Source organism: Phytophthora ramorum, assembly GCF_020800215.1.
Source record: "Phytophthora ramorum isolate Pr-102 chromosome Unknown Phyram_PR-102_s0002, whole genome shotgun sequence".
NCBI classification, from domain to species: domain Eukaryota; phylum Oomycota; class Peronosporomycetes; order Peronosporales; family Peronosporaceae; genus Phytophthora; species Phytophthora ramorum.
Genome location: NW_027150648.1, coordinates 2,360,015 through 2,387,425, shown reverse-complemented (window position 1 = coordinate 2,387,425; position 27,411 = coordinate 2,360,015). Strand labels below are relative to the sequence as shown.

The window sequence follows — 27,411 nt, the reverse complement described above, 5'->3', positions numbered from 1 at the left end:
CAGCGACGGAAGCTCCCGGTTTAAGATTGCAAAGTCAATGCCATCGATGCATGCAACTTCAACCCTCTCAATTCATTTTTGAATTGAAAGTTGAAGCACTTTGATGCATCAACAGCTTCATCAACGTCCGTATTTGACACAAATTGAATCCGGCCACCATGATCCGTGCCCCAAACGCCTCGAGCATCTACCGCCCCGACCTCTTCCATGGCAAAGTGGTGCGTCTCCTCTACCCTATTTTAGTGCACCAATGGGTCTAAGATCTTCTCATCTATAGGCCATCGTGACCGGAGGCGGAACTGGAATCGGTCGGTGCATCGCCCACGAATTGGCGTCGCTCGGCTGCTCCGTGGTGATCGCTGCCAGGTAAGCGACAATTGGTCGCGTGCTTCAAACTGTGGATTGGAGCTTAATGGCGTTGTCTACATAATAGAAATGAGGAGCGTCTTCGCGCGGCGGCGGACACGATTCGCAGTCAATTGGACGCTGCGGGTCGCGACCTGAAGGACGTCATTCACCCGATCGTGTGTGATATCCGCAAGGAGGAGCAGGTGAACAACCTCGTGGACGAGACGCTGGTTAAGTACAAGCGCGTCGACTTCCTCATCAACAATGGTGCGGTTGGTTAAATGGTGGGGTTTACTGGTAGCTCAGCTGATTGGTGGTGCTTGGATTTGATGAACTTGTAGCGGGTGGTCAATTCCGGGCTCCCATTGAAAAGGTGAACCTCAAGGGGTGGGAGGCCATTATGCGCACGAACCTGTACGTTGTGCCATCCATTCGGAGCGACGAAGAATGGTTTGTATTTTGACACTTGGCTCATCTCGAACAGGAATGGCACGTTCATGGTCACCAAGAAGGCGTACCATGCTTACATGAAGGAGCATGGCGGCAGAATTGTCAACATCATCCTTGTCATCGACAAGGGCTACCCGCTGATGGCGCACAGCGGTGCTGCTCGTGCTGCTATCGAGAACCTCGGCAAGTCGCTTTCCGTGGAGTGGGCTGCGTCGGGCATTACGCTGAACTGCGTCGCTCCGGTACGTCATTGGCACGTATTTTTGCTAGATTGTTCTAAGCTGAAGATTGACTGGCTCCCGTAGGGTATCATCCTTTCGAGTGGCGTGGACAACTACGAGGGTGGAGCTGAGCAGTTCCACGTGGCTGCGCGTAGTGCCACAGCGGCGAAGCGCGTCGGAAGCGTTGAAGAAGTCTCGGCAGGTGTGCTGTACTACCTGTCGCCTGCTGGGGCGTACGTGACGGGAGACACCATGCATGTTGACGGTGGTTGGCACCTGCTTGGTCCTCTTCTCGACGTGCCTTCCCACGAGAACAACCCTCCGTACGGCACGGTTGGCTCAAAGCTGTAAAGCTGCGTAATACTCTGGCGCTTTCGTGAAACCGTATGCAGATCAAAGTGAAGCAGAAACCAGGAACGCTTGCTGTTATCCGAAATAATACTTGCCATTCTCCTCACAGATTTGTTCTCAGTCGCTCACAATTGTGAGCGCCTCGTACATCGTGTCCAAAGCCGACGAATATCATCACAGTAGTAATTTGATCGCGTATATGGCTGGCCATGCTGCAGCGAAGCAAGCGAAACCCTCGAGTATCGCCACCCGTATCTCCTCCTCGGACGCATTGACGATTTTCGTACAAGGTCTGACAATTGGTTGCTGGGAAAACTATTTTGTTTACCTCGTCAGCTCGCATGGTAAGAGTATTTCTCCGTTCCTGTCTACCATTCTTGTCGTTCGCCACGCAATTGCTGCTGGCGGCGTTCTTGTTCAAGTGCGTCGCGCACGACGACCTTGCCCACCACGTAGACACCGCTAGCCACCATGCCGTAGATCGCGAATAAATACGAGGCCACGACGCTAGCAGCGCCGATGAAGCCCAGCACCACGAACGCCGTCGCACTCAGCGGGTCAGGCTGGTACGAGTACACCATATTCACGAGCGAAAAGAAGAAGTAAAACAGCGCTCCCAGCAGGCCCGTCGTGAAATTCATCACGGCCACGAACACCCAGTTGAGGACCATGCTCAGCATATCTTCATCCCGCGCTGAGAGCACCCGCATGATCATGTGGTAGAACGTTTGCTGCTGCGCGAACATCTTGCCCTTCTCAAAGGCGCTCCAGAACCGAGCACGAACGTCCGCGAGTCCAAAGTCCGACCAGAGTCCCACAAAAGACCGCGCCTTCTTCATCTGGTCTTCGCGTTCTCGCTCCGTTCTCGCAACCTCCGCCGCCCACTTGTCGGCGACTGGCTGTCGCTGATCCACCAGTGTCTTGTACGGCTCCCGGAAGCGCCAGAACCATACTTTGGCTTCATCTGCATAGGCCTGGGCCTCCGTGTACTTGGCATAAGCTTCATGGTACTCTGGCATGTTGGCGGCCTCCACGACCATCCCCTCGTACGTGGCCTTCATCTCGGGCGTCACAACGCTCAGACCAGGGGCCAGCAGCATGAAGAAGAGACCCACGGCCCACAGAACCAGCCCCACGCGCACCTGAGGGGACTTGAGCGCTCGTCCAGCCACAGCTTTAACCAGTGCAACGCCCGGATCTCCCTCCTCGTTGGCGTGACGAGCACGCTGCATGGCGTCTGAGTCTGGAGGTCATTTCAACAGCGTTAGAGGAGGATTTAGAGGGTGAAAAGCCACTGCCGTAGAGAGGAGACGCAGACGAAGAAGGGGAGAGCATGGAGAACGCGACGTACCTGCCTCGTTGGCGTTGGGGTGGCCGGGTCGTCGTCGCATCTTGACACGGGTTGGGCGGATCTGGAAAATGTAATGCAAATATTCGGAAGGCGATGGTGAATAATATTGTGATCCGCAGGGATTGGTAGTAACTCTCGAAACTAGTAACAACTTGTAATATAGTACTATTACCACTACTACCTTATCCAGTAGTTTGGCCGATTCTGAATCTACTGTTACTGTAGTAACTAATCATATGCCGTAGTACTATCGAGTTACTGCCAAATTTACTGCCTGCATTTAGAGAAACAAACACTAACTGCATTTTTTAGACAAACGCTATGAGCAATAAGCTAGAGTTATCACGGCATGTTCAACGCGCAGGGTCTAAGCTACCCAACCTTCGTCGCACGAAGCTGTTGTTCACTGCAATATTGAGGACTTTATCTTGGTTAGAGCTTTTTGGATTCATGACCAAGCCGACAAAGTGCTGAACGAGTGGTACGAGTAGACAATAACTGATGCGAGTTGCTGTTCAGCGTTCATCAGAGAACAGAGCGTATCTCTGCTTGGATGTATCTCACTCGGGCGTTGTCTGGGCTGGTGCTGTGGGGGCTCGTGACGAAGGCCCCCGTGGAGAAGATACGCTCCCGAAATGCAGGCTTTGTCCAACATACACATAGCGATCTTCGAAAAGGTGGAGCACATAACGGTTGTTTAATTGGTCGTCGCCAGTGGCTCGGTAGTACTATAGTGCTTCTACTACAGTAGCAGGGACGGTCTGAGCTGTGTTACTACTACTACTACCAGTAAACTGAACTGGCGAGTAGTTCAGAAGAATAGCCGCTAGTCCGAAACCCCAACATGGGGCCTCGAGGGAAGCAGAAGCCGTCGGACGCCTCTAACGAATTCAGCAATGCGCTTAATCGCGAAAAACCCGTGGCCAAGGGCACGAAGGATGCAACGCCACCGCAGCCCCGTGGCAGCAAGGTGGCACCTGGTTATGACTCTGAAGTAAATGCTGCAGCAAAAGAACCAGCGACTAATGCTGAGGATAACAAGAGAAAAAAGTCTTCTGATGCCACCACCAAGAAGATAGCAGCTCCGAAACGAGGCAGTAGTGCTGATGATAAAGGGCAGACAACTGCACCTCCGAAGCGCAGTAGCAGTGCTGGAAAGAAACTCGGGGCTGATCAAGGTGGAACAAAAGGCAAAGCAAAAGACCCAGAAGAGGATGCCAACGGTCTATACAATGTTCTAGTGCAGACACGTCGGTGCGAGGAATTGTGCTCGGGTTTGGGGCTTACAATGAGCGACATTCGAAAGATGAAGCGCAAATACGACGACAACGACATGTATCATTCGTACGTTTTCGGGCGGCTTGTACAGTTCTTGCGAAAGCTGTAGCTGATCATGTTTTTGACAACAACAGCGGAGAGATCACCCAAACTGAATTATTCTTTATGATTCGTGAGGAACGACGGCCATTGACGGTTGGTATTCTTCGTCTTGGGGATGTACTCGAGGATCAAAAGTTCTTGTCCTTCGACCAGTACTTGCTCTGTGTTGTGACCTTCGCTGTGTTCACAAAGCCTGAGCTCTATCAATTTGTATTCGATCTGTATGACGACGATCAATCGGGTGCGCTTGACGAGCGTGAATTCACCAAAATGAGTCTGGAACTCCAGAGCAAGCAGTTCCAATTCTCCGCCAATGTCACTATGGCTGTGAAGATGCTAGGAAACAAGGAAGGTCGTGCTGCGTTTGCACCAGACGACGGACTCATGGATCTTGGCGAGTTCATGAAGTTTGCAAAAAACTTCCCGGTGGCCTTCTACCCGATCATGAACATGCAGAAAAATGTGCGTGCGTCCACCCTAGGCGAGTCGCGTTGGTCTCGAATCACAGCCAACAAACTCAAGGTTCAACAGCTTGTGAGTTACATGCGTCAACACAGAGGAGGCATACCACCACTCTCCGTGCGTGAATCTATTGCGAACGTTTTCTCCGGTGAGATTTCCAGTATCCGGAAGCGTGCTGGTGAGCTTTACGCGCTTGAACTTGCTCAGCGTCATCGTCTAAGTGCTGAGGAGGTCGACGCGGATTAAATTTTTATCCGAGCTTTTTCATTGTACTGCCGCCGTGCCAACGTCCGAGCCCGTGACATCACGGTGTTACCGCCGAGCAACATACTTCGTATCCAGTCCTTCAAACTCATTCGAGGTAGCTCCCCGTGGTGCAGATTTAGGTACGCGAGGAGCGGCGGCACAAGTTGTTGCTCTTGTACCTTTCGCTCCCAGTACTTCTCGCCCAGAGTCCGCTCCCGTACGTTGCGCTGAATTTGTACGAGTGGGAAAAAGACCACGGGGTTTCGACGCACAAGCTCCTGGAAATCCTCGAACGTGAGAGTCGAAGGCAAGCCCGTAAGTGGCGATATTGCGTTGGCTTGGAAGTGGCGAGCAGCCACCCCAATATTGTGCGCGTAGGAGCCGCCAGCTGCCTGAAGAATCTCACCGAGCCGGCGAGCGTTCACCGTGTCAACACCTCCAGCGAAAAAGGCATCATAAATGAACCGCCAAAGCTGAGTTTCAGAAAACGCAGCAAATGTGCACACGACGAGCAAATACTGGTCGAACGTCACTCGCGCTGTTGCAGTCGTGACATTGCCTAGGCGAAGTAGTTCCTTAGTCAGGATATGAGATCGCTCGAAAGCTTTGTCGTCATTAATCAAGTGGAAAAAGCCTCGTACTGTCACGGTGTCGCTGTGAGAGCCGTCTTCATCGTCAAACTGTCGGCGTAGTTGACGCACATCTTCCCGACTCATACCTAAGCGCTTGCAAATGTCATCCGTCTCCTTGTACTCAAGCAGCCGGCCGTAGATCTCGGACACATGAGTCAATCGTCGAGATTCTGCTGCACGTGGTGCTCTGTTAGCACTTACCACTACCTTCGTCGGATTGAGCGATCGACGCTTGATTTTGACCCACGAGATGCGTCTACTCATGGTACCCAATACTGACAATGGAGTCGCGTCTGAAGGTGCGTGTTGCAGGTTCACCCCTGCACAAATATAGGGATTGCTGTCAACCGCGAGCATCTTCGATAAATACATCGGTGATGTGTATTTTGGCCGCACTGTACCCGACCTATTACTCCATTGACCTCCATGACTAACGCTAAACGTGTCGATCCCCGTAAAGAAGTTAAGCCTGAAAGGTCCAGACCTACGATCTCACAAGCTACAGACTCACAGGCACCGAAAGACAGCGCAGTGACCTCCTCACGCGCCTCAAAGGCTCCGAAGAAGAAACCCCACCAGAATAGCGCCGAGAAGAGCACAACTTCAAAAGGTGGAGATGCAAAACCGCACAAGAAGCGAAAGAAAAAGAACCAAAAGAACCACAAAGTCGGTGACTCCGAACGCGAAGTAGAGCTTCACACCGATGCGCAATCCAAGACCCCTCAACAAAAAGTGCAGGTTAGACAACGGTCCTTCAGCACCCTGCTAGACACTGGCAGTTCTCAAGTTGCTGTCGGTGACACATCTACAGGTGTGGAACCTGGAAATCCAGCGGTGGATGATACGGGGGGATTCGCAAGAGGCGATTATGGTATCCTTTTAGAGACGAAGCGAACCGAGAACCTGTGTCTGTCGCTGGGACTTCAGAAACGTCACTTGGAGTCGATGCTCCGCGCGTTTAAGCATGAGGATCAACTGGGGACTGAAGAGATTACGACCGGCGAGTTCTTCTCGATGCTTCGCGAACAATCACGGCAACTTACTAGGGGCTTATTTGAGGCGGCGGGTCTTGCTCGTGATCTACGAAGGATGCGCTTCGATGATTTTGTAATTTGTGTGGCAACGATTGCGACGTGGTCCAAGAGTGAGCTACTTCACTACGCGTTCAAGCAATTTGATGTCAATGAATCTGGAGTCATGGATGGTAGCGAACTTCGTGCTTTCTGTGAGGGTCTCAAGAACGACAGCAGCTTTTACTTTTCCAAGAATGTCAACACGGCTCGTGAAAAGCTTGCAGCCCGAGATCGAAACCCTTACCGATACAGAGAAACCACTGGCCCACTTGAGGTCGCCCCTGATGCTGAGGCCAACACACTGGTAGATCTGGAGGATTTGGCAAAAGGCTCGTCCGAATTTCAGGTGGCCTTTTACCCGTTGCTACAATTGCAGCAAAATGTACGAGCTTGTGCTCTTGGAGAACGGTTTTGGGCTGAGGTTGCCCAACGGCGTCATGACATCGAATGCATCGTGCACTACATGCGGCTTCATAAAGGGAAGCTTCCATCCATTTCAATATTGAATCGCATTATAGCATATCTCTTGCCGTTCTCAAGAGCTAATGCAACGTTGGCGGTGCACAAATTGGCAATCCTCAAGTTCGCGGAGGAACAACGTATATTACAGGATCAAGCACACACTCGGGCAGAAGCAAATGGTCTGTTAGCAGGGGTCCAAGAAGAGGATCAAACGCCGTAAGACTTCTCAAAGTCATAGATTTATCTACGGGAACGAACTTCATGCTCCAGACATCTTCAACCGTTCTCTTGAGTTCGTGCAATCACACTATTCCTCGGAGATATACCACTGTTGAAGATCAGCTTCCATGAAGAAGGCGAAAGCGTGTGAGGAGCGGATGAATTAACTGATGTTCGCCCACCTTTCGTCCATTATTTCTCGCCAAGAGTTTGATGATTGCGAACACTGTGCTCAACTTGACGGAGCAAAACAGATACTCGGGTTGCTCCGAACGATACCTGGGAATATCGTCGGAGCGTTGGTGGTGAAGTTGAGCTGCAACCGGACATAGCACCCTCTGTAGAAAGCTTTAGTCGACGTGCGCTCACAGTCTAGTAGAAGTGCCAAAGATGAACCTCTGCGAAAGCAGCCAACTGCGAACCGTACAAAACCTGTGCATGAAGCAACGTGACCGAATTTGTGATGTCGACTAGACGGAGCAGTTCTTCATTAGCGTGTGAGCGTTCTCAAATGATTTATCATCGTTAATCATGTGGAAAAAGCCATGAATTGGCACAATACGTGTACCATCTTCGTCATCAAACTTTGGAGTGTGGGGAAGCGAGCTCGCTTCTACCCTCGATACTCCGGCTTCCACAATAACACCGAAGAGGGCATCAACACCAAAGAGAATTTTCCCAGCCGACTGGAGCTGTGTGCCTGCAGTTTTTACGCCGGCAAGTTCTACCTGTGCGTGCCGAGACACCGAAATTTCGAGCTTCCGGATAGCTCTCGCGTGTGTGTGCCATCGATCCTGGAGTGCGAGACTTTATCTCCATCTATGACCCGGACGGATTCGCTGTGGTCGTGTACGATGCGGAGAACTAAGTCGAAAGGTGCTTCGCCTCCATCGACTGCCTTCAGTCCCACAAGACTCGCGAGAGAAACAAGCGCAATCTGCAGCAGATAGCTAAGACCATATACACTACGCACCAAAAGATCAAGCGTAGAGTGAAGGACTTGCATCAGAAGGGCACCAAGTGGTTATCCCTCACCTACCGCGAGGTGCTGCTTCCAGTATACCGAGTGTAGGAGATGGTACGACGCCGAAATCGCCCCGATGGCCGTCCTCGCGCCATCAGCAGGAAGGCGGCTCGGATGATGCTGACTTGGTTGCCGTACAAGTTCAAGAAGATGCTGGAGAAGAAGATGGCCAGGACTGGCGGCCGACTCATTGTGTGCACGGGACCGTTCACTAGCAAGACCTGCTCGCTCTGCGGGAGAATCAACCGCGGGTTAACGAGACAGAAGGTCTTCAGGTGCCCGCACTGCGGCTACGTGTGCGACCGAGATACGAATGGTGCTCGTAATATCTACCTGATGAACGAGCACATGCTCAGTAGGAACTGTAGATATCCGGGGCTGGTTTCTCAAGTGGTGAAGCCTACACCGTGGTGTTCCTGGGGGGATGCTCAGTCTCTCTAGGACCCGTAAAGTTGCAGTGGAGAGAAGGTCTAACGGAATCGGAGGCGTTTCCTATATTTATTTATTTATTGCAGCGCTTACACTCCACCTCAAGGTCTTATGTGTTGTGTTTCTTCTATAGGAAACGATATTTTGGCCCTGCGCTTTGCCACTCATGAAATTCTTCAGCCGTCCGCCATGCATATTTTAGACACACTCCATTCACATCTATGGCCGGCGCAAACAGTGCCAATGCTCCGGAGAGTGGAAGGGTCAAAGCAAAAGCACTCGGAGAAAATAAAGACTCGCGCGCTCCAGGAGGTCCGAAAAAGAAACCCCATCAGAACGGCACTGCAAAGAGCGCACCCTCAACAACCGGTCATGCCACAACGAAGAAGGGGAAAACGTCATCTTCAAAAAATGGCAAAGGAATTATCCAACTCAGTGATACCAACTACGATGTAGAGCTCCAAGCAGATACACAACCCAAGGCACTACCGCAAAAAATCCAAGTGAAAGTGAAGCAGCGATCAGTCGGCGGAAGTTCCACAATTGCCGCAAGTGACACTACAAGTGATGCAAATCCAGCGGACACGGCGGAATTCGCAGACGGACACTACGGCATGCTGCTTGTGGCAAAGCGAGCCGAAAATCTGTGTATATCGTTGGGACTTCGACAGCGTCATGTTGAGACCTTACTAGGTGCATTCAAGCACGAAGAACAGCTCGGCACAGGAGAAATCATGATCAGCGAGTTTTTCACCATGTTGCATGAGCAACCGCGGCAACTAACCAACGGTCTATTCGAGGCGGTCGGTCTTGCCCGTGAAATCCGTAGGTTGCGCTTCGACGACTTCGTGCTTTGTGTGGCGACCATTGCAACTTGGTCCAAGAGTGAATTGATCCATTACGCATTCAAGCAATTCGACGTTGACAAGTCTGGCCTCATGGATGGTCGTGAACTCCGAGCATTCTGCGAAGGTCTCAAGAACGACAGCAGCTTCTACTTCGCTAAGAACGTCAACACGGCGCGAGAAAAGCTTGCGTTGCGGGACCGGAAGCAGCTTAACAACCAGGTATCCTCCGGTCAACTTCAGATTGATACCAACTTTGAAGACAACACGCTTGTGGATATCGAGGACTTGGCCAAAGGATCCACCGAATTCCAGGTGGCTTTCTATCCGTTGATGCAACTTCAGCAAAATGTACGTGCCTGTGCGCTTGGCGAAAAATTCTGGTCGCGCGTTGCCCAACGTCGTCAAGATGTCTACGTAGTCGTGCAGTACATGGGACTCCATAAAGGGAAACTGCCACCCACCTCGCTAGTCACGCGAATCACGGCCCATTTGGTCCCATTTTCAAGAGCGCACGCCAACATGCTGATGTACAAATTGGCAATTCTGAAGTATGCAGAAGAACAGCGACAGCGGCAAGAAAATGCCAGGCTCGCGAAAGCCCTGAAGTTAACACAAGTTGAAGGATGGTCCAATTCGCGCGAGCCCTTATGATCATGATTAGACTGAAATCGAGCTTCGGCCGGACAAACTCCTACTATCAGCTACTCAAAAACTGCCTCACGTACCGTTCAGCTTACCAGATGAAGAGGTACAACCCCAGCAGCAATGTGAGAACAAATGTCGCGAACCCCTTCAAGAAAAAGGTGCGAGAGGCCGCAGTGCAGTGAGGGAACAATTCCACCTCGGCAAGCAGCACGCCACTGTCGATACGCAACGGTGTTTTGGCACTGACGTCGTCTTTCTGTTCCTGGAGCTGCTGCTTTCTGACCGACGCAAACGTCGTCTGGAGCATTTCCAACGCTGGTAGGGCCATGTTACGGCCTGCTGCCAGCTCAAAAATGTCGCGGAATTCGGATTCAAAGTTTGTTTGAAGCGGTGATTTTGCCTCTAAATCGGACTGCAGGCCAACCAATATCCCACATAGTCAGCAACAATTACAAAAGGCAACCATCAGAAAAACCTATCGTACCGTGATGACGGATGTCTGCTTGCTAGAAGGAGCGCCTAGACCAAGATCGAAGACTCGGAGAACGAATCCGTTGAAAATCCAATCCGGGAGAGGAAGCAGCACCATGAGTGACCGCACAGGAAAAAGCGTGGCTGCGCTGGTATCAGGGTGAGATTCCGCGCTTCCACGCCCAGCCTTGTTGTTCGCGGCAGCAACACTTTGCAGTACGACTCGAAACAGCTCGTCCATTTCCACCAGCGCCTGGAGGAAAAGAAACCTCGTCTTTCGATCTCGGAGTCCGTCGTGAACGCTGCGTCCCGTCAGGGCGTTGATGTAGTAGAAGCTGCGTAGCATCGTGCAGCCCCACTTGAGTGCTGAGGTATCATAAAATGATATTCACAACGTAAGAAATAGACCAACACCAATTCGTAGGCCTACAATCTCGCACCTTGGACGTTGCGACGACTGAGCACCTGAATACCGGTTCCTTCCAGCACATCCAGTGCATAAAGTGCTGATGTCTTCTCCTTCCTGGCAACGCACAAACCACTAAACCATCAGCATCTTCCACCCACTACTAACCCCTGCACAACAATCTCACGATAGTCTCTCGACGAAAAAGCACCCGTTCGACAGCGGCCGCAACGCTCCATCTGCATCTTTCACCGCTTGGAAAGCTGCTCCACCATGCAGCACGATTGCCTCCGGCAGTCTACAGCCACAAAACGCATCATCAACAACCTTCTCCCCTTCAACCAGCCACAACTCCGCACGTACGCCGAGTTCAGCTGCGCAAGACGGCGCATTGTGGTTTGCAGGCTCAGCACGACTGTCTTGGGCTGTTTCTCCTGCTGTTTCCCCAGTCTACACCACAAAAGGTCAGCACTTCCCCTCCTTCCAGCGATCTCTTCTCTCCACCTACTTTTTGTGCAGAAACTCCGCCACTTTCAGCGTCGCGTCGGGTTCTACCACCAGCAGCCACAACTCACACGTCTGCAGCGTCTTCCAGTCACTTGTCTCCTCGTAGATCTCCGTCGGGAGCTTTTCAGTGTCCAGTACAGCGCCGTCACAGCGCCAAGCTCGAGTCGCCACCTGTTCCTCGCTCTGGGCGACTCCAAGATCGTCCGGCAGCCCCACGAGCCACGTCTTGACACAGCGACCACTGGCTCCCACACACAGCGCCACATACCGCGCCAGTTGCTCCTCCTCGCGCGAGAACGCGCTCCCCCGCGTGTACAGGACGCCCACCGTCGGTCGCATTGCGTGCAATGATGGTCACTTGTACGTGATTGGCCGATATCCAGTCCACTTCAATCTGTTCATTTTAACCAATGAGAAGCCGCCACTTTGCTGCGTGCAGGCGTTCCCCCCTTCATACTCAGTATAGCTCAGTGGAAGGATCCTCCATGGCGGGCGTGACGAACGAGCGCTACTGCACGGTGCTGCTGCAGCAGGTGACGGGGGAGAAGGCGCTTCCCCCGTCGCAGGACGAGATCCTTAAGGGCCTCGAGTCCCCCAAGGTGGAGCTCAAGATCCGCGCCGTCAAGAGCGCGATCCTGGCACTGCTGCAGGGCGAGAAGCTGCCCAAGGTGCTCATGCATATCATCCGCTTCTGCTCCACGCAGAGCGACCACACGCTCAAGAAGCTGCTCATGGTGTACTGGGAGATCGCACCAAAGTACGAGCAGCCGCCGCCCGGCGAGGCCAAGACCGCGCCCAAGCTGCTGCCCGAGATGATCCTCGTGTGCAACGCGTTGCTGAACGACCTCAACCACCCGAACGAGTACATCCGCGGCTGCATGCTGCGCTTCCTGTGCAAGATCAAGGACAAGGACATCCTCGAGCCACTCAAGGACGCCGTCAAGACCAACCTCGAGCACCGCCACTCGTACGTTCGCAAGAACGCCGTCATGACGGTCTACTCCATGTACAAGAACTTTGAGGAGCTGCTGATCCCGGACGCGCCCGAGCTCATCGAGCGCTTCATCCTCAACGAGAGCGACGCCGGCGCCCGACGCAACGCCTTCCTCATGCTCAACGACTGCGCGCAGGACCGCGCCGTGACCTTCCTGATGAACGCCATGGACCAGATGCCCAAATTCGGCGACGGCTTCTCGCTCGTGATCCTGGAGATGACGCGCAAAGTGTGTCGCCAGGACCCCGCGCAGAAGGCGCGCTTCGTGCGCTGCGTCTTCCAGCTGCTCAACTCGTCGTCGCCGGCCGTGAGCTACGAGGCCGCCTGGACGCTCGTGACGCTGTCGGCAGCCCCGACAGCCGTACGCGCGGCGGCCAAGACGTACTGCGGCCTGTTGAACTCGCAGAGCGACAACAACGTCAAGCTCATCGTGCTGGACCGTCTCGCGGACCTCAAGAAGCACCACACCAAGGTGCTGCAGGAGATCTTGATGGACATCATGCGCGCGCTGAGCTCGCCCAACCTCGACATTTGCAAGAAGGTGCTGGAGATTGCGATGGACCTCGTCTCGGTCCGCAACATTGACGAAGTGGTGACCCACCTCAAGCGGGAAGTGGTCAAGACGCAGGACAAGTCGCGTGAAAAGGCCGGCGAGTACCGGCACCTGCTCATCAAGGCTATCCACGCTTGCGCTGTCAAGTTCCCGGAGGTTGCCAATGCTGTGGTGCACCTGCTTATGGAGTTCCTGAACCAGCCGGATGGCGCGATGGACGTCATCCTCTTTGTGCGCGCGATGTGCGAGAGCTACCCGGAGCTGCGTGAGAGTATCCTGCAGAAGCTGATGATCTCGTTCTCTGACATTTCGTTGGCAAAGGTATACCGTGTGGCACTCTGGATTCTAGGCGAGTACGCTACTCAGCCACTAGAGGACGGCACGGAGAGCGACACGTCTATCTTCGAGGCTGCCAGCACCATTTTCACCGCGATCGGTAGTCTGCCATTGGCCACGGAGGCGATGCTCAAAGCGCCTACGGAGAACACGGAGGGTGAAGAGGACCCAGCCGCTACCGGTGCTGCTTATTCCAAGCCTGTCACTAAGAGCGTCGTGCTGGCAGACGGCACGTACGCCACAGAGACGTCATATTCTGCGCCGAGTGCGAAGTCTGCTGCGGCAGAAGAGGAGAATGTGCCTGGTCTGCGTCGTTTGTTGCTGAACGGTGACTTTTTCCTTGCTGCTGCTGTGGCTTCGACGCTGACCAAGTTGTGCCTTCGTGTATCAAACGGTGATGTTGCCAGTGCCACGGCACGCAACGCTACAATCAAGAAGCTGGTTGTGGATTCTACGCGGTGCATGTGCGCTATCGTTGCCTACGGACAGTCAAAGGCGAGCAAGCACGAGATCGACCAGGACTCGGCGCGCCGTATTCTTATGGGTGTGCGCGTGTTGTTAGACCCGGCGAGTGCACAGGCCACGCACAAAATCATCACAAAAGAGTGCCGCTCTGCATACCGTCACCTTCTGGACACTCAGAAGCAACAGGAAGCTGAAGCAGCGCGTGCTGCCAATGGTGGTGCTGACGGCGAGCCCGTGACACAAGCGGACGACCTGATTAACTTCCGCCAGTTGCGCGGCAAAAAGGCTCTTGGATCTACGGATATTGATATTGACGATGGTGCCGACATTAACCGTGCCCTTGGCCAGCAGGGCGATGGTTCTGACAATGAATATGCCGGAGCAATGCGCCACGTGCACCAGCTGACAGGCTTCGCAGACCCCGTGTATGCTGAAGCCTATGTTACGGTCCACGACTATGATATTGTGTTGGAGATCCTGGTGGTGAACCGCCTCCCCCAGACCCTGACTAACCTATCCGTGGATCTGTCCACGATCGGTGACCTCAAGCTTGTTGAGCGCCCTCAACCACAGACCATTGGGCCGCTTGACCAGCGTACGATCCGTGCCAACATCAAGGTGAGCTCTACTGAAACGGGCCACATCTTCGGCACTATCGTGTACGACTCAGCGTCAGGAGCTGAAAAGACGTACGTGAACCTGAACGATATTCACCTGGACATCATGGACTACATCAAGCCAGCTACGTGCACAGACGCAGCCTTCCGCGCCATGTGGGCCGAGTTCGAGTGGGAGAACAAGGTGGCTGTGCACACGGAGCTTTCGAACGTGTTTGAGTTCCTGCAGCACGTGGTAGACAAGACGAACATGCGCTGCATGACACCTACGGCATCGCTGGGTGGAGACACAAACTTCTTGGCTGCCAACCTGTACGCTAAGAGTGTGTTTGGCGAGGATGCTCTTGTGAACCTCAGCGTCGAGAAGCAGGACAACGGTCGTATCGCTGGTTACATCCGCATCCGCAGTAAGACTCAAGGTATTGCGCTCAGCTTAGGAGACCGCATCACAGCTGTTCAGCGCGGCAAGGAGGACCAAGCCAAGCGGAAGAAACTTCTTGCCTAAACGTTGCACTCGAAGTAAGAAATGCATCACGTCGAAGGATGAAGACGGAAGTCGCACAGCGGTGGAGTGTGGAACAGGTGAGAGAGTAGTTGCTGTTGTTGTCAGTTGTACTGGACGAGAGAGATCAAGCACACGTAACAACGCAAAACATTTTTTCGTGAATTACTTGCTCTATGGTTCTATGGAGTTTGCTTCCACAATATTCTCTAATGCTGCCATGGCGGTGTGCCAACGATGGCGATGCTGAAGCTCTCTTGACGAATCTCGTCCTTTTCCCCTTCAGAGCCCAATGTGACGAGCTCCACTCCCCACAGCGGACCGTACACCTTCATGTTGTCTGCAGTGCCTTCCACTCGAGGAAACGATCCATCACCAGATATCCCCCTTGATCTTCTTCGAGTGTTGTCAACTTCTTGTGGATGGTGTCGCACGGTGAGCTCGATACTGACCTTCACAGGAGACAGCGAAGAAGTCTGCGCTTCAGCCAACCTGATCTCAAACCACTCGCCGAGACGCTGAGGTACCATCACGACAGGTATGTCAACTGGCTGTTCAACGGCATCTTCGCTGCTCTCCTCGATGCCACCCATAACCATCACGAGGTCGTCATCTTCATTATTGGCGATGATGATACCCGCAGCACCCCACTTCGCTGCATTCCGCGCTTTCATTTCGAAGTAGCATTCGCCTCTCTGAACGAGCACAATCTTACCACGGAGACTGTCTTCAGGTACGTTGGAGACCTCACTACAGGCATCGGGAGGATCAGCGACGACGAGGTCCATGGTAGGAAAGGCACGGGATGCTTGAAAAGTGTTCGTCACACCGAAGCCGGCACCGACGCACGGGACAGTCAACCAAACGGTGGGCTTGCCCGTATTATCTCCTTCAACGTGTGGTTTTCCCTTTTCATTGTATTGGGGCTCTCCAGCAAGAGGCTTGTATCCCACTTGAACACGCAGCGAGCAGCGCTGGTCCACAGGCAATGACAAGTCGTCGGTGACCTTGTAGACGTGGTTCAAAGCGAGGTAAGGCGGGTGGTAATCTTCACCTTGGTCGTCACTTTTGCGTTTCGGCTCCTCGAAAGTGTACGAGTCAGCGCCAGCATCTCCATCGCTTCCGTCATTGAAGCCCATTGCAATGATCATGTGACTGGCATCTTGGACACCCGACGCTTCAATCCAGTCGCCTGTTTCCTCTCTTAAGACACGCAATCGCCCCGGAAGCTGTTCGACACGGAACTCACCAAGCTGGCTTCCGCCAAACAGGTACTGCACCACGTGACCTTGGGCATCTACAGGTTGGCGCTGGTGTGCTTCGCCAAGGGAGTTATCTTCCAGTAGCTGCTCAAGCCATTCGTTGTCTACATTTTTACCACCAATTTTGCGGAGTTTATCCTCGAGTGCTGGTAGCCACTGCTGTAGCACATCCGTAGCCACAGTCTCCGTGTCGACTGTTTTCACCTTTTTTTCCACTAACGCCTCCTTTGCGCTATCAACAGCCTTATTGGAGACCAATTTGCGGATCGATGCAGCAGGCGAGGGTACCCGTGGGGAACACCGCGGAGTGCGGGCTACAACCTTGCCCTCGTAGTGAACGGAATAGTCGATGAGATCGTAAAATTTCGGCGCTTCACATCGCATAACGCGTTCAGGGGAGAAGCGATTGTCGTACGACACGTCACTGCGGCTTACGTACGCATCAGCAGCATGCAGAATCGGCTCAACGAGTTTTGTAGGGAGAATCGGCAGTGGGTGGGCCTCTGTGGTCATCACGTAGCTGCCCTTTCGAAAGAAGTGCGTTGTGTTGAACAGCAAATAGAGGTACTTGCAAGTCTCTGAGAGAAAGAACGAAGGCATATAGTCCTCCTGCTTCTTGTTCTCGACATCAGCGATACTCGCGTAGCCGCACGGAGTCTTGGCGTACTTCTGCAGCGAGTGCACTACGTGCGCTCCAGCACGGAGCCACGATGAGTCATTCGTGGCCTCATGCATGTAGAAAGTCGACTCGATAAGTTCCGGTCGTAGCGGATACCGAGCCCCTCCCCCGCCACGCGATTTTACAGGCTTCCAATCACCTACATTGAACTGCTCCGAGAGAAATCCGTAGTCGCGCCAGACGCGGTAAAAGGCGTTCATAGATCGCGCAGCAGAATTCAAGTCACCAGCAGCAATTTGCATACCTGGCCAAAAAGCTGCGAGACTTTCAAAAACGACAGCTGAGCTCCCACTGTGATGATGGCAGCCTGTATACATGGACACATCGGTGTACCAATCGCCGTGCTTGTTGTACTCCAGCACTGCTGGGTAGACTTGTGCGAACATCTCCAACGATTCACGGTCACCAAAGAGCTCGTACATCTTGAGCAGGTACTCGTAAAAACTGTCCGAGTTTGATCCCGGACCCGACGACGTCTCAGTCCAGTCACCTGTCTTCGTGTTAATATGCTTTCCGAGTAACCCGATCTTCGAGCGCCGCTGATAAAGAGCGCGCACAGCTCCTCGCGACGCAGCTGCGTACTTGGGCTCTCCCGTAAGAACACTGAGCATAGTGAACTCAATCGAGAGTGATCCAGCACCAGCAGTCGAGGCAATCGGTGTCTCTCCCTTGGGCACACCGTGCTTCAGATTCACTGTGCCGTACGGAATTCCCGTCACCGTGTCAAATGCTGGCATCAGGCGGTCGCCAAGATCGATAGCGAGACGTAGTAGAGCACCGTCGTAGTCATCTTCTGGGAACAGCTTCAGGTCGGTATTCACCGCAAAGAGGTGTGCCGATAGCAAACCACCGAGCAATCGGATCGTGGTCTCGAATAAAGACACTTCCGTGTCCAGATCGAAATCCGCATTCTCCACGACCAGTTTCACCGCTCGGCGGAACTCTGTCGCATCCTCCAGCACGGCCAGCGTATCCAACGTATCAACCAGCGTAAGCATCGGCAGACGACCCAATTCAAACTCGCCCCCACGACACGAAAGCGGCAGCAAGTCATCCTGCGGGAATGCGTGGGTCAAGTATCCGTTATACGCGTGATAGAACATATCACGCACGGTTTTGGTAAGTGCGTGGCGTTCGTCCTCCTCCATATATGTCGGCGCCGTCAACACGAACTGGTCACGCTGCATGAGTCCGCACGCCACGGGCGAGCACACGTTCATTTCGTACTCACATGGTGCGCGTTCCTCCACTGACTCCACGTACGTCTCGTTGTCATGGAAAGCACAGCACTTCACTTGGACCTTGACGGATCGCCGAGCTCCCCTTGCTTCGCAAAAATCCCCCGAGCTGTAGCTCTGCTGGGCTACGTAGCCCATGCGGTCCGGATCTGTGAGCTTGGATAGGTTATCCAGTGCCAAGACCCGCAATGGCTGTGGCTTGGCTGCGTCATACACGCCCAGTAGAACGCTCTGCTCCTTGGCTTTCTGGCCCTTGGGGAGCGGGTGGAACTGCCGTACGTGTCGGTCGACGCACCACTCGTAGTGCCACCAGGTGCCGCCCACGTGGAAACGCAGACAGGACTCGCCTCGCATCTGGCGCTTGAGGCGGTTCTTGAACGCCCTGTAGCTGGCGCCCGAGAGCGCGTGCAGCCCGTTGAAGTGCGAGAGCGCCGGGGACGCCTCGTCTTTCGCTTGGGATTCGGCTTGTACGACGCCACTGGACACAAAAAGCAGTGCGATCGACAGCAGGAACACGTAGCTATATACATGGCGGATTGCAACGAGCCGTGAGCGCTGTGGCGCGCAGTAAAAGGCGGCAAAGCTGCCGCCGGCACCTGTGCGCGGCTGACGCGGCATCATCTGAGACCGCGGATTATTGATAAAGGATATGCTGTATGATAGTTAACAGATAGATCCTTCAGTTACGAGGATGCCGCTTGACCTGCAGCTCCGTGGCGAAGGCGCCGGCGCGCTGCGCATGTTTCTGGCGTCGCACTTGGGTCCCGAACAGATTCACCGACAGGACGTGAAGACACTGCTGCTGGCAGAGCCGAACGATGTGCTAACAATGGCCGAGTTTCGCCTCGCCGCGGCGCTTCTTGGCGAGTTGCGGACCGCAGACCCGACGACGACTAGTCTGGCGTTGTTATTGCGGCAAAGGGGCGGTGTTCAGGCTCGCGCAGTGGCTACAGACCAAAAGGATGAACAGGACGAGAAGGCCAAGGAGAGGAAGGCCAAGTACCTGGCTAAGCGTCGCGAGAAGTTGCTGCGGCTGGACGAGGAGATGCGCTACGGCAACATGGTGCGCAACGTCAAGACGCAGTCGGCGGCCTCGGAGCTGGCGCACCACCAGACCAACGTGCGGCAGCATCTGTCCATTGGCGCCAACATGGTCATGGCGCGCGTGACGGCGTTTATTGCCGTGTATTTTGTGGCGAGGAACATCACGGATAACGAGACGGCGGTGAGGCGACGGTGGATTGATGTTAGAGCAGTGAGTGTGCAGAACTGACGGCGTGTTGTGTCTTGTTGCAGAGACTTGTGGCTGGTCTGGGCGGGGCCATCGCCATGATGGTCGTCGAGATGGTGTTATTTATTACGCGGGCCGCCAAGATCGAGAACATCGAGCACGAGCAGAGGAAGCTCAAGAACGCCTTCTAGGCTGGGTAGTGAGTGGTGTCTATGGCAGTTCTGATCTGAATAGCTTTGCGGTGAATATGTGAGCGCCAAAGCGCCAAATTATCCTTTTCGGCCGAGCCTTTGCATGTAAAGGCTCACGTGGTGACGTCGAGTTGAAGCAAGCGAGCAGGGGGTGGTTCTTATCTCTGGCTAAATACTGGCGGGTTGGACTCCAACTTGGAGTGAACCCGCACCGCTCCCATCACATCTTCTGTGCTCGAGTGCTGCTGTCTATCCACCGAATATCGGTGCGGCTGCTTCCACAAACCCATTTCGTTCGCAGACGCCAAGCAGGAAGAGCGACGGACAATGCGAGCAGGACGGTGGTGTGCGGCGGCGGCCATGACGGTTCTATTAGCTACCGACTACAGCAGCGCGACGCCCCAAGCCAAGACGACGAGCTCCGAGACTGGACGCGTTCAGGCCGCGGCGCAGTCGACGGCGACCGTGAAGCCAGGAAGCAACGGCTACGGCACCGTCACGTACAGCTCCGAGACCAGCGACAGCAGCGACAGCTCCGAGGCCGCGGCCAACCGCCTCGCACTGGAAGAGGCCGAGGCATTGCACCCGAACCTGCGGCTTCGGCTGGGCATCGGCATTTGATCGCGTCTACGGGTTTTCAGCTCTTCCTCTCCCATATTTAACTACTCCCAATTTAACGTTCATTCTCGGTATTTTCCTGGAAATTGTATATTATCGTGTGGGCCACACCCTGATTCACGACGTGTCGCTCGGGTTTGAAAAAGTGACGCACTCTGACATCCCACCGCTCTGAAGATGGCGCGACCGGGTTCGACGCTGTGCACGGCGCTGCTAGCGCTGCTCTGCTGCGCGTTGGTGCATGCGACCACCGAGACGAAGTCTGGCCGTGAGTGCTTCGTCTGTTTTGTTAATCTTGCAACCTCCAGGCCGCTGTGTGCGTCGCCAGAGCCTTGTGGCTAACTCTATTGCGATGAATTCACTCCTTCCAGACGAGAACGTGGCATCCGAGGCCGACCGCAGGAGCTTCCGATGGCTGGACGAGGGCGTCACGGCCACTGGACACGTGCACGAGTGGGGGGAGCAGCAGAGCTTCTGCTTCTACGACAACGCGTCCCTGCATATACGCATGGACCCTTTGAACAGGTAGAGAGCCGTCATTTGCAGCTGCAATATGGTGTGGAAGTTGTGTACTGATTGGTGGCTGGTGGTGGTCATTTGTACTTGCAGCACACTGCAGCCGGTGCTGATTCAGACGCTGGGCCAGTCGCGAGAAGCCAATGCGTTGTTCAACATGACCAATGCCACGTTGTGGTACTTGCAGAGCGTTGCGTGGCCACTGAGGCCTGTGTTCTGGGCGTGGAGCGAGCTGCGCGTCGTGATGCGCAGCCCAAAGGTCAACCAATTAAGCTTCAGATTTGCACGGTACGTGGTAGGTTGCCTTCTTGTTTGTTCGGGTTGTATGGTTTCTTATTTTGCTGGCTTGATGTGTACTTAGAACTCCAGGACTGCTTTGCAGAAGCGTATTGAAGGCGGCTCATTTGACTCCTGCCCTGCAGGATTTCATGCCGCAATATGTGGTTGACGCAGTGGAAAATGTGCTCTACGTTGCCTGTACGTTGGTTGTACCCGCTTGCATTTGGCAAATGATTGTCGCGCTGACATTGTTGATTTGCGTTGTGAACAGCTAAGCTGGTGTGTGAGAACTGCGTGGGTGGGTGCTCGCTTGAATGCAGAGAAATGGACGACGAAGACTCATGCATGCTGGAATTAAGCCCGTACCATTCGCCTTGCATCACGGTGACAGGACCCCCGCAGCCCTTTATCTCGACATCGACACCAAAGTTCAATTTTGATTTTACATTCTTCACATGTACGTGAGTCGATGAGAGATTGCGTTGTTTGACATCACCACACGCTGACCATTTTTGCTATACATTTGCAGATTTGTCGTGGGTATACGCGCAGAATTTCTTCTTGGGCCTGCTGCTATTTTATCTATCGGAGTGGTTCTCGCGTTCACGCGCTTTCCACTACATGCTGGGGGCAGCCATGGGCGTGTTTTTCTCGGCACTGTTAGCGCTCTACCTCTTCCAGCGTCAGGCTCGCAATACTACCAAGATGCTGCCTGGTGCACAGCTCGTTTCGTCTCTTGCATCCGTAGCGACGGTGGCTGTGCCAGTAACTGGCTTCGTGGTCATGCCGAACATCTATCGGCTCGGAGCATGGGCAATCTCGTACCTGGTCTACTTGTGGAATCGCGAGGTTCTTTTCGGCATCCCGCATCTCGGCAAGATTTATTTCGCCTTTTTTGCTTTCTTCGGATGCGTGCTTGTGTGGTGGTACCAGTGGGGAGCTTCGGCCAAGTCCGAAACGGAGCCTCAAGATGAAGAAGAGATCGAGGAAATTGGCACTTTGGACGATGACCTGCCTCCGCCGACAAACCTGCAGCTCATCATTTCGCGCTCGCTCAAAATTGTGGGTATGACCTTGCTGTTTTACAGCACATCTTCAACGGAGGCCTCGCTTCTGTTGATCCTTCTTGTATCGCTCACAAGAGTGTTTGAGATTATTGCGACTATTGCGTACTTTTGGTACCACTTCGAGAAACCTGGTCGCCATAGCGCCTTGATCTCGAAGTCCGACTACCAGAAACAAGGGCAGACAGAAACAGAGAAGGCGCTGGCGCAGCTACAAATGTACTTGAAGGAGAACCCGGACGAGCTGGACAAGGTTCGCGAGGACAGTGAGATTCGTCTTCGGCGGTTCACTAGAGGCCGTAACCACCTGGATGTGGCCACGCAGGAATCGATGCTTTCACGCCAACGCAACCAGAAGCGGTCGTTTTGGTCGTACTGTTCCATCCAGTAGTTCGGTAGTACTTCGAAGTAGCAAATAGAGATGCGAGAGCGGTAAAGGACTTCATTGCAGTACGTTTGACCGCGTGATCAACTAAACGAGACAACTAGGTACGCTGTCCCGAATGTCATCAGCGCTCTGTGAATCTGACGACGAAGATTTGTGTTCGTGCAATAGATGCAATGTTTGGTTTATCGTGGCTTACGCATTACGTATATTTCGTAGGACCGTCAACTCATAGCTCAGTGCCTCGATCTCTTTCGTTTGTTGTCCGGGATGTTAACACAGCTTCAAGATGGGATCGGGCCACGGCTTCGTGTCCAATAGTACCCACTACCTGCCTTCGGGACGTCGTCGTCCAGCACTTCGCTGTCTTGCAACTCGCAGGTGGCTTTGCGGGCGTATTCGTCCTCGTCCTCTTCATTCGTGATCCCGTGCGCACGAGATTCGCGACGAATGGTTTCCTGAAGACACTGCCACGAGTAACCAGAGCGATTTAAAGATGCCGGTGGTGTTTGGGATACTTGGCCACGAAAATCGGGCGATGGGAGTTGCAGTGGCGGTATGTTGTCTGCATTTCCGCGCTGCCACACTGAGTCGGGGTTGAATGTGTCCGTCCATTCTCCGTTGAACACCTTTTGACGGCTTGTTCTTCTTCCCTTTGGTTCGAACAAGACAGTAGATCTGCGAATTGGAGGAATCGGTGTGTAACGACGAAGAATACCCGGTCGGTTTGCCAACAGCATCGTTCTCAGCGGTGGTAGCAGTCTACGCGACGGCAGGGTGAGCGCAGGAATCGGTGAACGTGCTTCGCCCATCGACCATGGATGCGATTTGCCGTACGTAGTGTCAGGAGTCGATACCGAAGAGATTGAGGATGCCATTTTGCTTTTGCTATTCGCTGTCGAGGTCGTGGATCTCCCTCCATGGGCGAAGCAAAAGCCACCCTTGCGAGCCGTGGTTGTACAGCCTTCGAAGACGCACCGCTTTCCTCCTCCATGGGCAATACAGCGACCACGGCTCACAGCACTATTGGCGCAGCTCTCCACAAGACATCGCCGTCCACCTCCATGAGCCTTGCAAAGTCCCAGTCGTTGCGCACTGCTCGAACAACCCGCAACCGTGCAACGCTTTCCACCACCGTGTGCGATGCAACGTCCGCCAGTCTTCGCGCTACTGGCACAGCCTTCAACGGCACACCGACGGCCGCCTCCGTGAGCTCGGCATCGAGCACCGCTTACAGCACTGCTAGTGCAGCCTTCCACTTGACAACGATGTCCGCCACCGTGTGCGATGCAAAGACCGCCTTTTTTGGCGCTGGACCCACATCCTGGTTGTTGGCATCGTCCTCCTCCACCGTGAACGTAGCAGAGACCTCGGCTTTGAGCGCTACTCGTGCAATCGGGCACTTGGCAGCGCCGTCCACCTCCATGTGTTCGGCACAAACCACCCGAGGCCACGTGCTTGTTGCAACCAGGTTGGCAGCACTTCCGCCCGCCACCATGCTGCACGCAGAGTCCACGGCTTACAGCACCACTGGTACAACTAGGTGAGCCTCGGCATCGACGACCTCCGCCATGGGCTACACACAGTCCACCGGAGACAACATGTTTCGTGCAGCCTTGTGCTCGACAGCGTGTACCTCCTCCATGCGATGGGCACAGCCCACGGCTACGCGCTGCATTTGGACATCCCGAAGAGTGACACAGTTTTCCTCCGTTGTTTAGATTCGGCTGACCGTCCACAGCTGCGTCTTCAGCTCCGTCGTAGTGCTCGTTCTCGTCATCTACATCCGTCTCGGAAGTGCTTGGATTGTCCGAGGGCCACATCTCGTTGCGGTCATCAGGAGAGCACGAAGCCGCGTCAAGAAGGTCACTGAAGTTTGGGACTTCGCGCTTGGTTTCCTTGCGCAGGTTTGACCCCGTCACGGTTTGGGACCCGGAGATGTCTGGCGATGCAAACGGCAGCGAGGAAGACCAGTCTTTCATTATTCCCGTCGCTCTGGTTGCTACTGGAAACTCGCAGTGGTTAGATTGAAGAATGAAGACGCCGCTGCCAGCAACACCGCAAAAAAGTGAGGTGGCGAGCGACGTGCGGCGTGGCAGCCGTAGAGCCGATGGGAGCCGACGTCCGAGACCTGGTGCGAGGTTTTGGGACTTCCAAGCTGGCTTGCGTCTGTCTGGCGTAGCAGTGGCTTGCTTCGAGCGTTGGTTTGGGACAACAAACTCAACACAATCGAGAAAAGCGCTGCCCTGTCCCGGATGCCTATGGACGCCATCGTGACAAGAGCCGACCCGAGCACTTTCCGCGCAAGTCCCAGACCATCTCACCGCTAGAAAAGTGTCTGCCGTTAGTCCCCACGTCCATCGCCGCCCGCATCACTGCAGCAGCTCGATGTTCAGTATCGTACGACACCACAAGAGACAGCATCTGTACATCAAAAATGAAAGTCTTTCATCGTTAAACCCACCTACCAGCGAGCACTTCTCTCTGCTACGTTGCAGCTTAGTCCTCCTTCTCGAGCTTGATCTCGAGCATGATGGCGCTTTTGCGCTTCTGCTTGGCGAAGGCGCCGGGCAGCTCGAGCTCGTACATGAGCACCTCGGACTCGGGTTTGTCCAGGAAGGCGGCGAGCGGCACGTTACAGAAACCGATCTTGTCATCCTTGGAGATGCGGTCGTGGTCAAACACCTGCACGTCCAGCACGGCGCTCTTGGGCTCGTCACTGATGAAAGCGAAGGTCTCCTCCGGGTCCCACTCGGGGTTGAGGTTGGCCGGGATCATGGAGCTCTTGTGCGTCGTGTTGCCCAGTTTGAAGACCACGTACGGGTCGCTCTTGCCGTTGAAGTCGGCGGACGGCAGGTCCACGGCCTTGACGAGCGTCACGTGCACGGCAAACATACTGGCGATGGATGGAAGGGGGTCGGAAGTCGGAATGTCGGTGCTTGGATTGTTGCGGAGCTTTTCACAAGTGAACGACGTCACCCAAAAAGGTTCGCTTGAGTTGCGCGGTAAAGACGAGCAACGTAAGAAATGCTTGCGATCGATCCTACACCAAAATGTGTGCCTGTCCTCACACATGTAATGCAGAGTTTGCATTGCAGACTCACGCGCGGACGGCGACAAACGCGCGAGCAATATCCGCCATGGCGTTTATTGCCAGACAGCGGACAGTGAATCCAGGTTGAGCGACTGTCCACTTCTCTCGAAATACCTGCAGCGATTGCCTCTGCAGTGGAGTGCTGGAACCGTCCGCAATCACGGTGGGCAGCAACCGGAAGATCACGTGTGGTCGACGACCACTTGAGACAGGAAATCAGACGCACGGCGAAAGCGTCACCGGACTAGCATTCCGCATGGCCAAGCAAGCTTTACCTGGGCGCGATCATTCTCATGCAGCGCAGCGAAGAAGCTTGTTTCACGTAGGTGTACGAGTGCGTACCTTGTACCTTGTGGTGAACCTGCATTGACGTTGAAGTTTCCAGTCCGACGATGAAAATCCATCCCGTCTCGGCACAATAGATAGCCCGTAATATATTTTCATTTGCATTTCCTCTTAAAGCACTTTTGCACCTCTTATTTTCAATATACCTGTGAGGTATAATCCATGAATAATGAAGTGCTCTACGTCAAAGTACAGTAATCGTTTTCTGGGTTAAGTCTCTCCGTGTCTCAGCTCGAAGGGCCTATTTTCAGCCACTCTCTGCTCCTCATTCCCTTCCTTTCCAGCCAATCGTCGTCGCCGTAGTGCGTCTTACGAGAAGGCAACATATCACATGCGGCCCCACACTGTCAGTCGCACTCCGTATCTGGACAGCGCGGACGCACGCAGGGGCAGCAAGCGACCATGAGCAACATGCACACGCTGCAGGTGACGCTGGTGCGCGCGGGCGACCTGGCGGCCAGCGACTTCGGCTTCATGGGCATGGGCGGCAAGAGCGACCCGTACGTGGTGTTCAAGGTGGGCCGCTTGAGCCAGAAGAGCTCCGTGGTGCCGAGCAGCCTCAACCCGCGCTGGGAGCCTGCCGAGACGTTCCAGTTCCAGGTGGACCGCCCCAAGGAAAAGTGCCTCGAAGTGCACGTGATGGACTACGACCGCTTCATGAAGGACGACTGCATCGGCAACGCCAACCTCGCGCTGGCCCCGTTCTTGGAGAAGAAGCAGTCGGAGGTCGTGTCGTACGAGCTCGAGGTACCGCCCGACTACGACAAGCAGAAGCGCAAGTCCGTGCTCTTCCTGGAGATCAAGGTCACGCCCAACGAGCAGGTGGACCAGGTGCTCGAGCTGTGGGAGAACCAGCGCTACCACATAGTCAAGAAGTGGACCACGGACACGCACATCTCGGGCTCGAACGAGCGCAAGCGCTGGAGCTCTGTTACGGACGCCAACACGTCGGCCGACGCCTTCGAGGAGGTGGCCCCCAAGGTGCCGAGCCACCTCAATGCGGAAGGCTGGACGCTCGATGTGTCGCAGGGAGACGACAATGGTTGGATCTACGCCCCGTCCTTCTCCGGGCCGTGGCAAAAGGACCCCTTCACACTAGCCATGGTGAGGCGACGCAAGTGGATCAACAGGTGCACAGCAGTAGGCAACCAATAACGAAGCTGTCTGGCTGTCTGGTTTATCGACCCAGTGCCCTTCCTCATACAGAGCTGAAGGGAAGATACAGACGCAATAAAGGTATACTCACGATGCGTCAGCTACCAAGTCGAGCGTTTTCCAGGAAAAGATCTCGACGACATTGTGAAGACATGGAAGGAGACAAGCACAACAGTGACGACCCGAATGATATAGGGCGCGTGTTGTGAACTGAGCTGTGAGCGGAAGCAGCTGAGTGAATAGGAACTTGCGCCTGTGCGTAAGAAGCGAAAGGCTGCAGTTTGTGTTTGGTGCTGTGTGCTTCGTAGGAAGAATGATAGCAGTTTTATCCACGTTTATTGGCCAAGTTCCCCATCGATCGC

At 54.2% G+C, this 27,411-nt stretch overlaps 15 protein-coding genes across 15 annotated transcripts; 9 read left to right on the top strand and 6 right to left on the bottom strand.

Moving 5' to 3' along the window:
* Positions 1–158: 158 nt before the first annotated feature.
* On the top strand, positions 159–1,370 carry KRP23_2173 (Peroxisomal trans-2-enoyl-CoA reductase; the record flags this gene model as incomplete). The annotated part of the gene is made up of 6 exons (XM_067886872.1): positions 159–218; positions 278–366; positions 434–615; positions 690–762; positions 833–1,040; positions 1,104–1,370. The coding sequence occupies 6 exons, from the start codon at positions 159–161 to the stop codon at positions 1,368–1,370; spliced, it is 879 nt and encodes a 292-aa protein (XP_067749512.1).
* A 368-nt stretch (positions 1,371–1,738) lies between these two features.
* KRP23_2172 (uncharacterized protein) lies at positions 1,739–2,761 on the bottom strand (the record flags this gene model as incomplete). Its single annotated transcript, XM_067886871.1, has 2 exons — positions 1,739–2,613; positions 2,722–2,761. 2 exons carry the CDS (start codon positions 2,759–2,761, stop codon positions 1,739–1,741), a joined length of 915 nt encoding a protein of 304 aa, XP_067749511.1.
* Positions 2,762–3,565: 804 nt separating this feature from the next.
* KRP23_2171 (uncharacterized protein) lies at positions 3,566–4,809 on the top strand (the record flags this gene model as incomplete). Its single annotated transcript, XM_067886870.1, has 2 exons — positions 3,566–4,065; positions 4,134–4,809. The coding sequence occupies 2 exons, from the start codon at positions 3,566–3,568 to the stop codon at positions 4,807–4,809; spliced, it is 1,176 nt and encodes a 391-aa protein (XP_067749510.1).
* An 18-nt stretch (positions 4,810–4,827) lies between these two features.
* On the bottom strand, positions 4,828–5,705 carry KRP23_2170 (uncharacterized protein; the record flags this gene model as incomplete). Its single annotated transcript, XM_067886869.1, has 2 exons — positions 4,828–4,835; positions 4,895–5,705. The coding sequence occupies 2 exons, from the start codon at positions 5,703–5,705 to the stop codon at positions 4,828–4,830; spliced, it is 819 nt and encodes a 272-aa protein (XP_067749509.1).
* A 162-nt stretch (positions 5,706–5,867) lies between these two features.
* On the top strand, positions 5,868–7,196 carry KRP23_2169 (uncharacterized protein; the record flags this gene model as incomplete). The annotated part of the gene is made up of 1 exon (XM_067886867.1): positions 5,868–7,196. One exon carries the CDS (start codon positions 5,868–5,870, stop codon positions 7,194–7,196), a length of 1,329 nt encoding a protein of 442 aa, XP_067749508.1.
* A 1,673-nt stretch (positions 7,197–8,869) lies between these two features.
* Positions 8,870–10,147, top strand: KRP23_2168 (uncharacterized protein; the record flags this gene model as incomplete). Its single annotated transcript, XM_067886866.1, has 1 exon — positions 8,870–10,147. One exon carries the CDS (start codon positions 8,870–8,872, stop codon positions 10,145–10,147), a length of 1,278 nt encoding a protein of 425 aa, XP_067749507.1.
* Positions 10,148–10,229: 82 nt separating this feature from the next.
* KRP23_2167 (uncharacterized protein) lies at positions 10,230–11,864 on the bottom strand (the record flags this gene model as incomplete). The annotated part of the gene is made up of 6 exons (XM_067886865.1): positions 10,230–10,553; positions 10,626–10,978; positions 11,053–11,135; positions 11,206–11,316; positions 11,382–11,468; positions 11,527–11,864. The coding sequence occupies 6 exons, from the start codon at positions 11,862–11,864 to the stop codon at positions 10,230–10,232; spliced, it is 1,296 nt and encodes a 431-aa protein (XP_067749506.1).
* A 146-nt stretch (positions 11,865–12,010) lies between these two features.
* KRP23_2166 (Coatomer subunit beta-2) lies at positions 12,011–14,995 on the top strand (the record flags this gene model as incomplete). Its single annotated transcript, XM_067886864.1, has 1 exon — positions 12,011–14,995. The coding sequence occupies one exon, from the start codon at positions 12,011–12,013 to the stop codon at positions 14,993–14,995; it is 2,985 nt and encodes a 994-aa protein (XP_067749505.1).
* A 206-nt stretch (positions 14,996–15,201) lies between these two features.
* KRP23_2165 (Alpha-mannosidase I MNS4) lies at positions 15,202–18,792 on the bottom strand (the record flags this gene model as incomplete). The annotated part of the gene is made up of 1 exon (XM_067886863.1): positions 15,202–18,792. One exon carries the CDS (start codon positions 18,790–18,792, stop codon positions 15,202–15,204), a length of 3,591 nt encoding a protein of 1,196 aa, XP_067749504.1.
* Positions 18,793–18,862: 70 nt separating this feature from the next.
* Positions 18,863–19,593, top strand: KRP23_2164 (uncharacterized protein; the record flags this gene model as incomplete). Its single annotated transcript, XM_067886862.1, has 2 exons — positions 18,863–19,396; positions 19,468–19,593. The coding sequence occupies 2 exons, from the start codon at positions 18,863–18,865 to the stop codon at positions 19,591–19,593; spliced, it is 660 nt and encodes a 219-aa protein (XP_067749503.1).
* Positions 19,594–19,920: 327 nt separating this feature from the next.
* Positions 19,921–20,214, top strand: KRP23_2163 (uncharacterized protein; the record flags this gene model as incomplete). Its single annotated transcript, XM_067886861.1, has 1 exon — positions 19,921–20,214. The coding sequence occupies one exon, from the start codon at positions 19,921–19,923 to the stop codon at positions 20,212–20,214; it is 294 nt and encodes a 97-aa protein (XP_067749502.1).
* Positions 20,215–20,388: 174 nt separating this feature from the next.
* Positions 20,389–22,461, top strand: KRP23_2162 (Nuclear envelope integral membrane protein 1; the record flags this gene model as incomplete). The annotated part of the gene is made up of 6 exons (XM_067886860.1): positions 20,389–20,479; positions 20,583–20,736; positions 20,821–21,015; positions 21,089–21,204; positions 21,278–21,463; positions 21,536–22,461. The coding sequence occupies 6 exons, from the start codon at positions 20,389–20,391 to the stop codon at positions 22,459–22,461; spliced, it is 1,668 nt and encodes a 555-aa protein (XP_067749501.1).
* Positions 22,462–23,686: 1,225 nt separating this feature from the next.
* KRP23_2161 (uncharacterized protein) lies at positions 23,687–24,437 on the bottom strand (the record flags this gene model as incomplete). Its single annotated transcript, XM_067886859.1, has 2 exons — positions 23,687–23,838; positions 24,188–24,437. The coding sequence occupies 2 exons, from the start codon at positions 24,435–24,437 to the stop codon at positions 23,687–23,689; spliced, it is 402 nt and encodes a 133-aa protein (XP_067749500.1).
* A 517-nt stretch (positions 24,438–24,954) lies between these two features.
* On the bottom strand, positions 24,955–25,350 carry KRP23_2160 (Multiple C2 and transmembrane domain-containing protein 1; the record flags this gene model as incomplete). Its single annotated transcript, XM_067886858.1, has 1 exon — positions 24,955–25,350. One exon carries the CDS (start codon positions 25,348–25,350, stop codon positions 24,955–24,957), a length of 396 nt encoding a protein of 131 aa, XP_067749499.1.
* A 946-nt stretch (positions 25,351–26,296) lies between these two features.
* Positions 26,297–27,049, top strand: KRP23_2159 (Multiple C2 and transmembrane domain-containing protein 1; the record flags this gene model as incomplete). Its single annotated transcript, XM_067886855.1, has 1 exon — positions 26,297–27,049. One exon carries the CDS (start codon positions 26,297–26,299, stop codon positions 27,047–27,049), a length of 753 nt encoding a protein of 250 aa, XP_067749498.1.
* Positions 27,050–27,411: the final 362 nt, after the last annotated feature.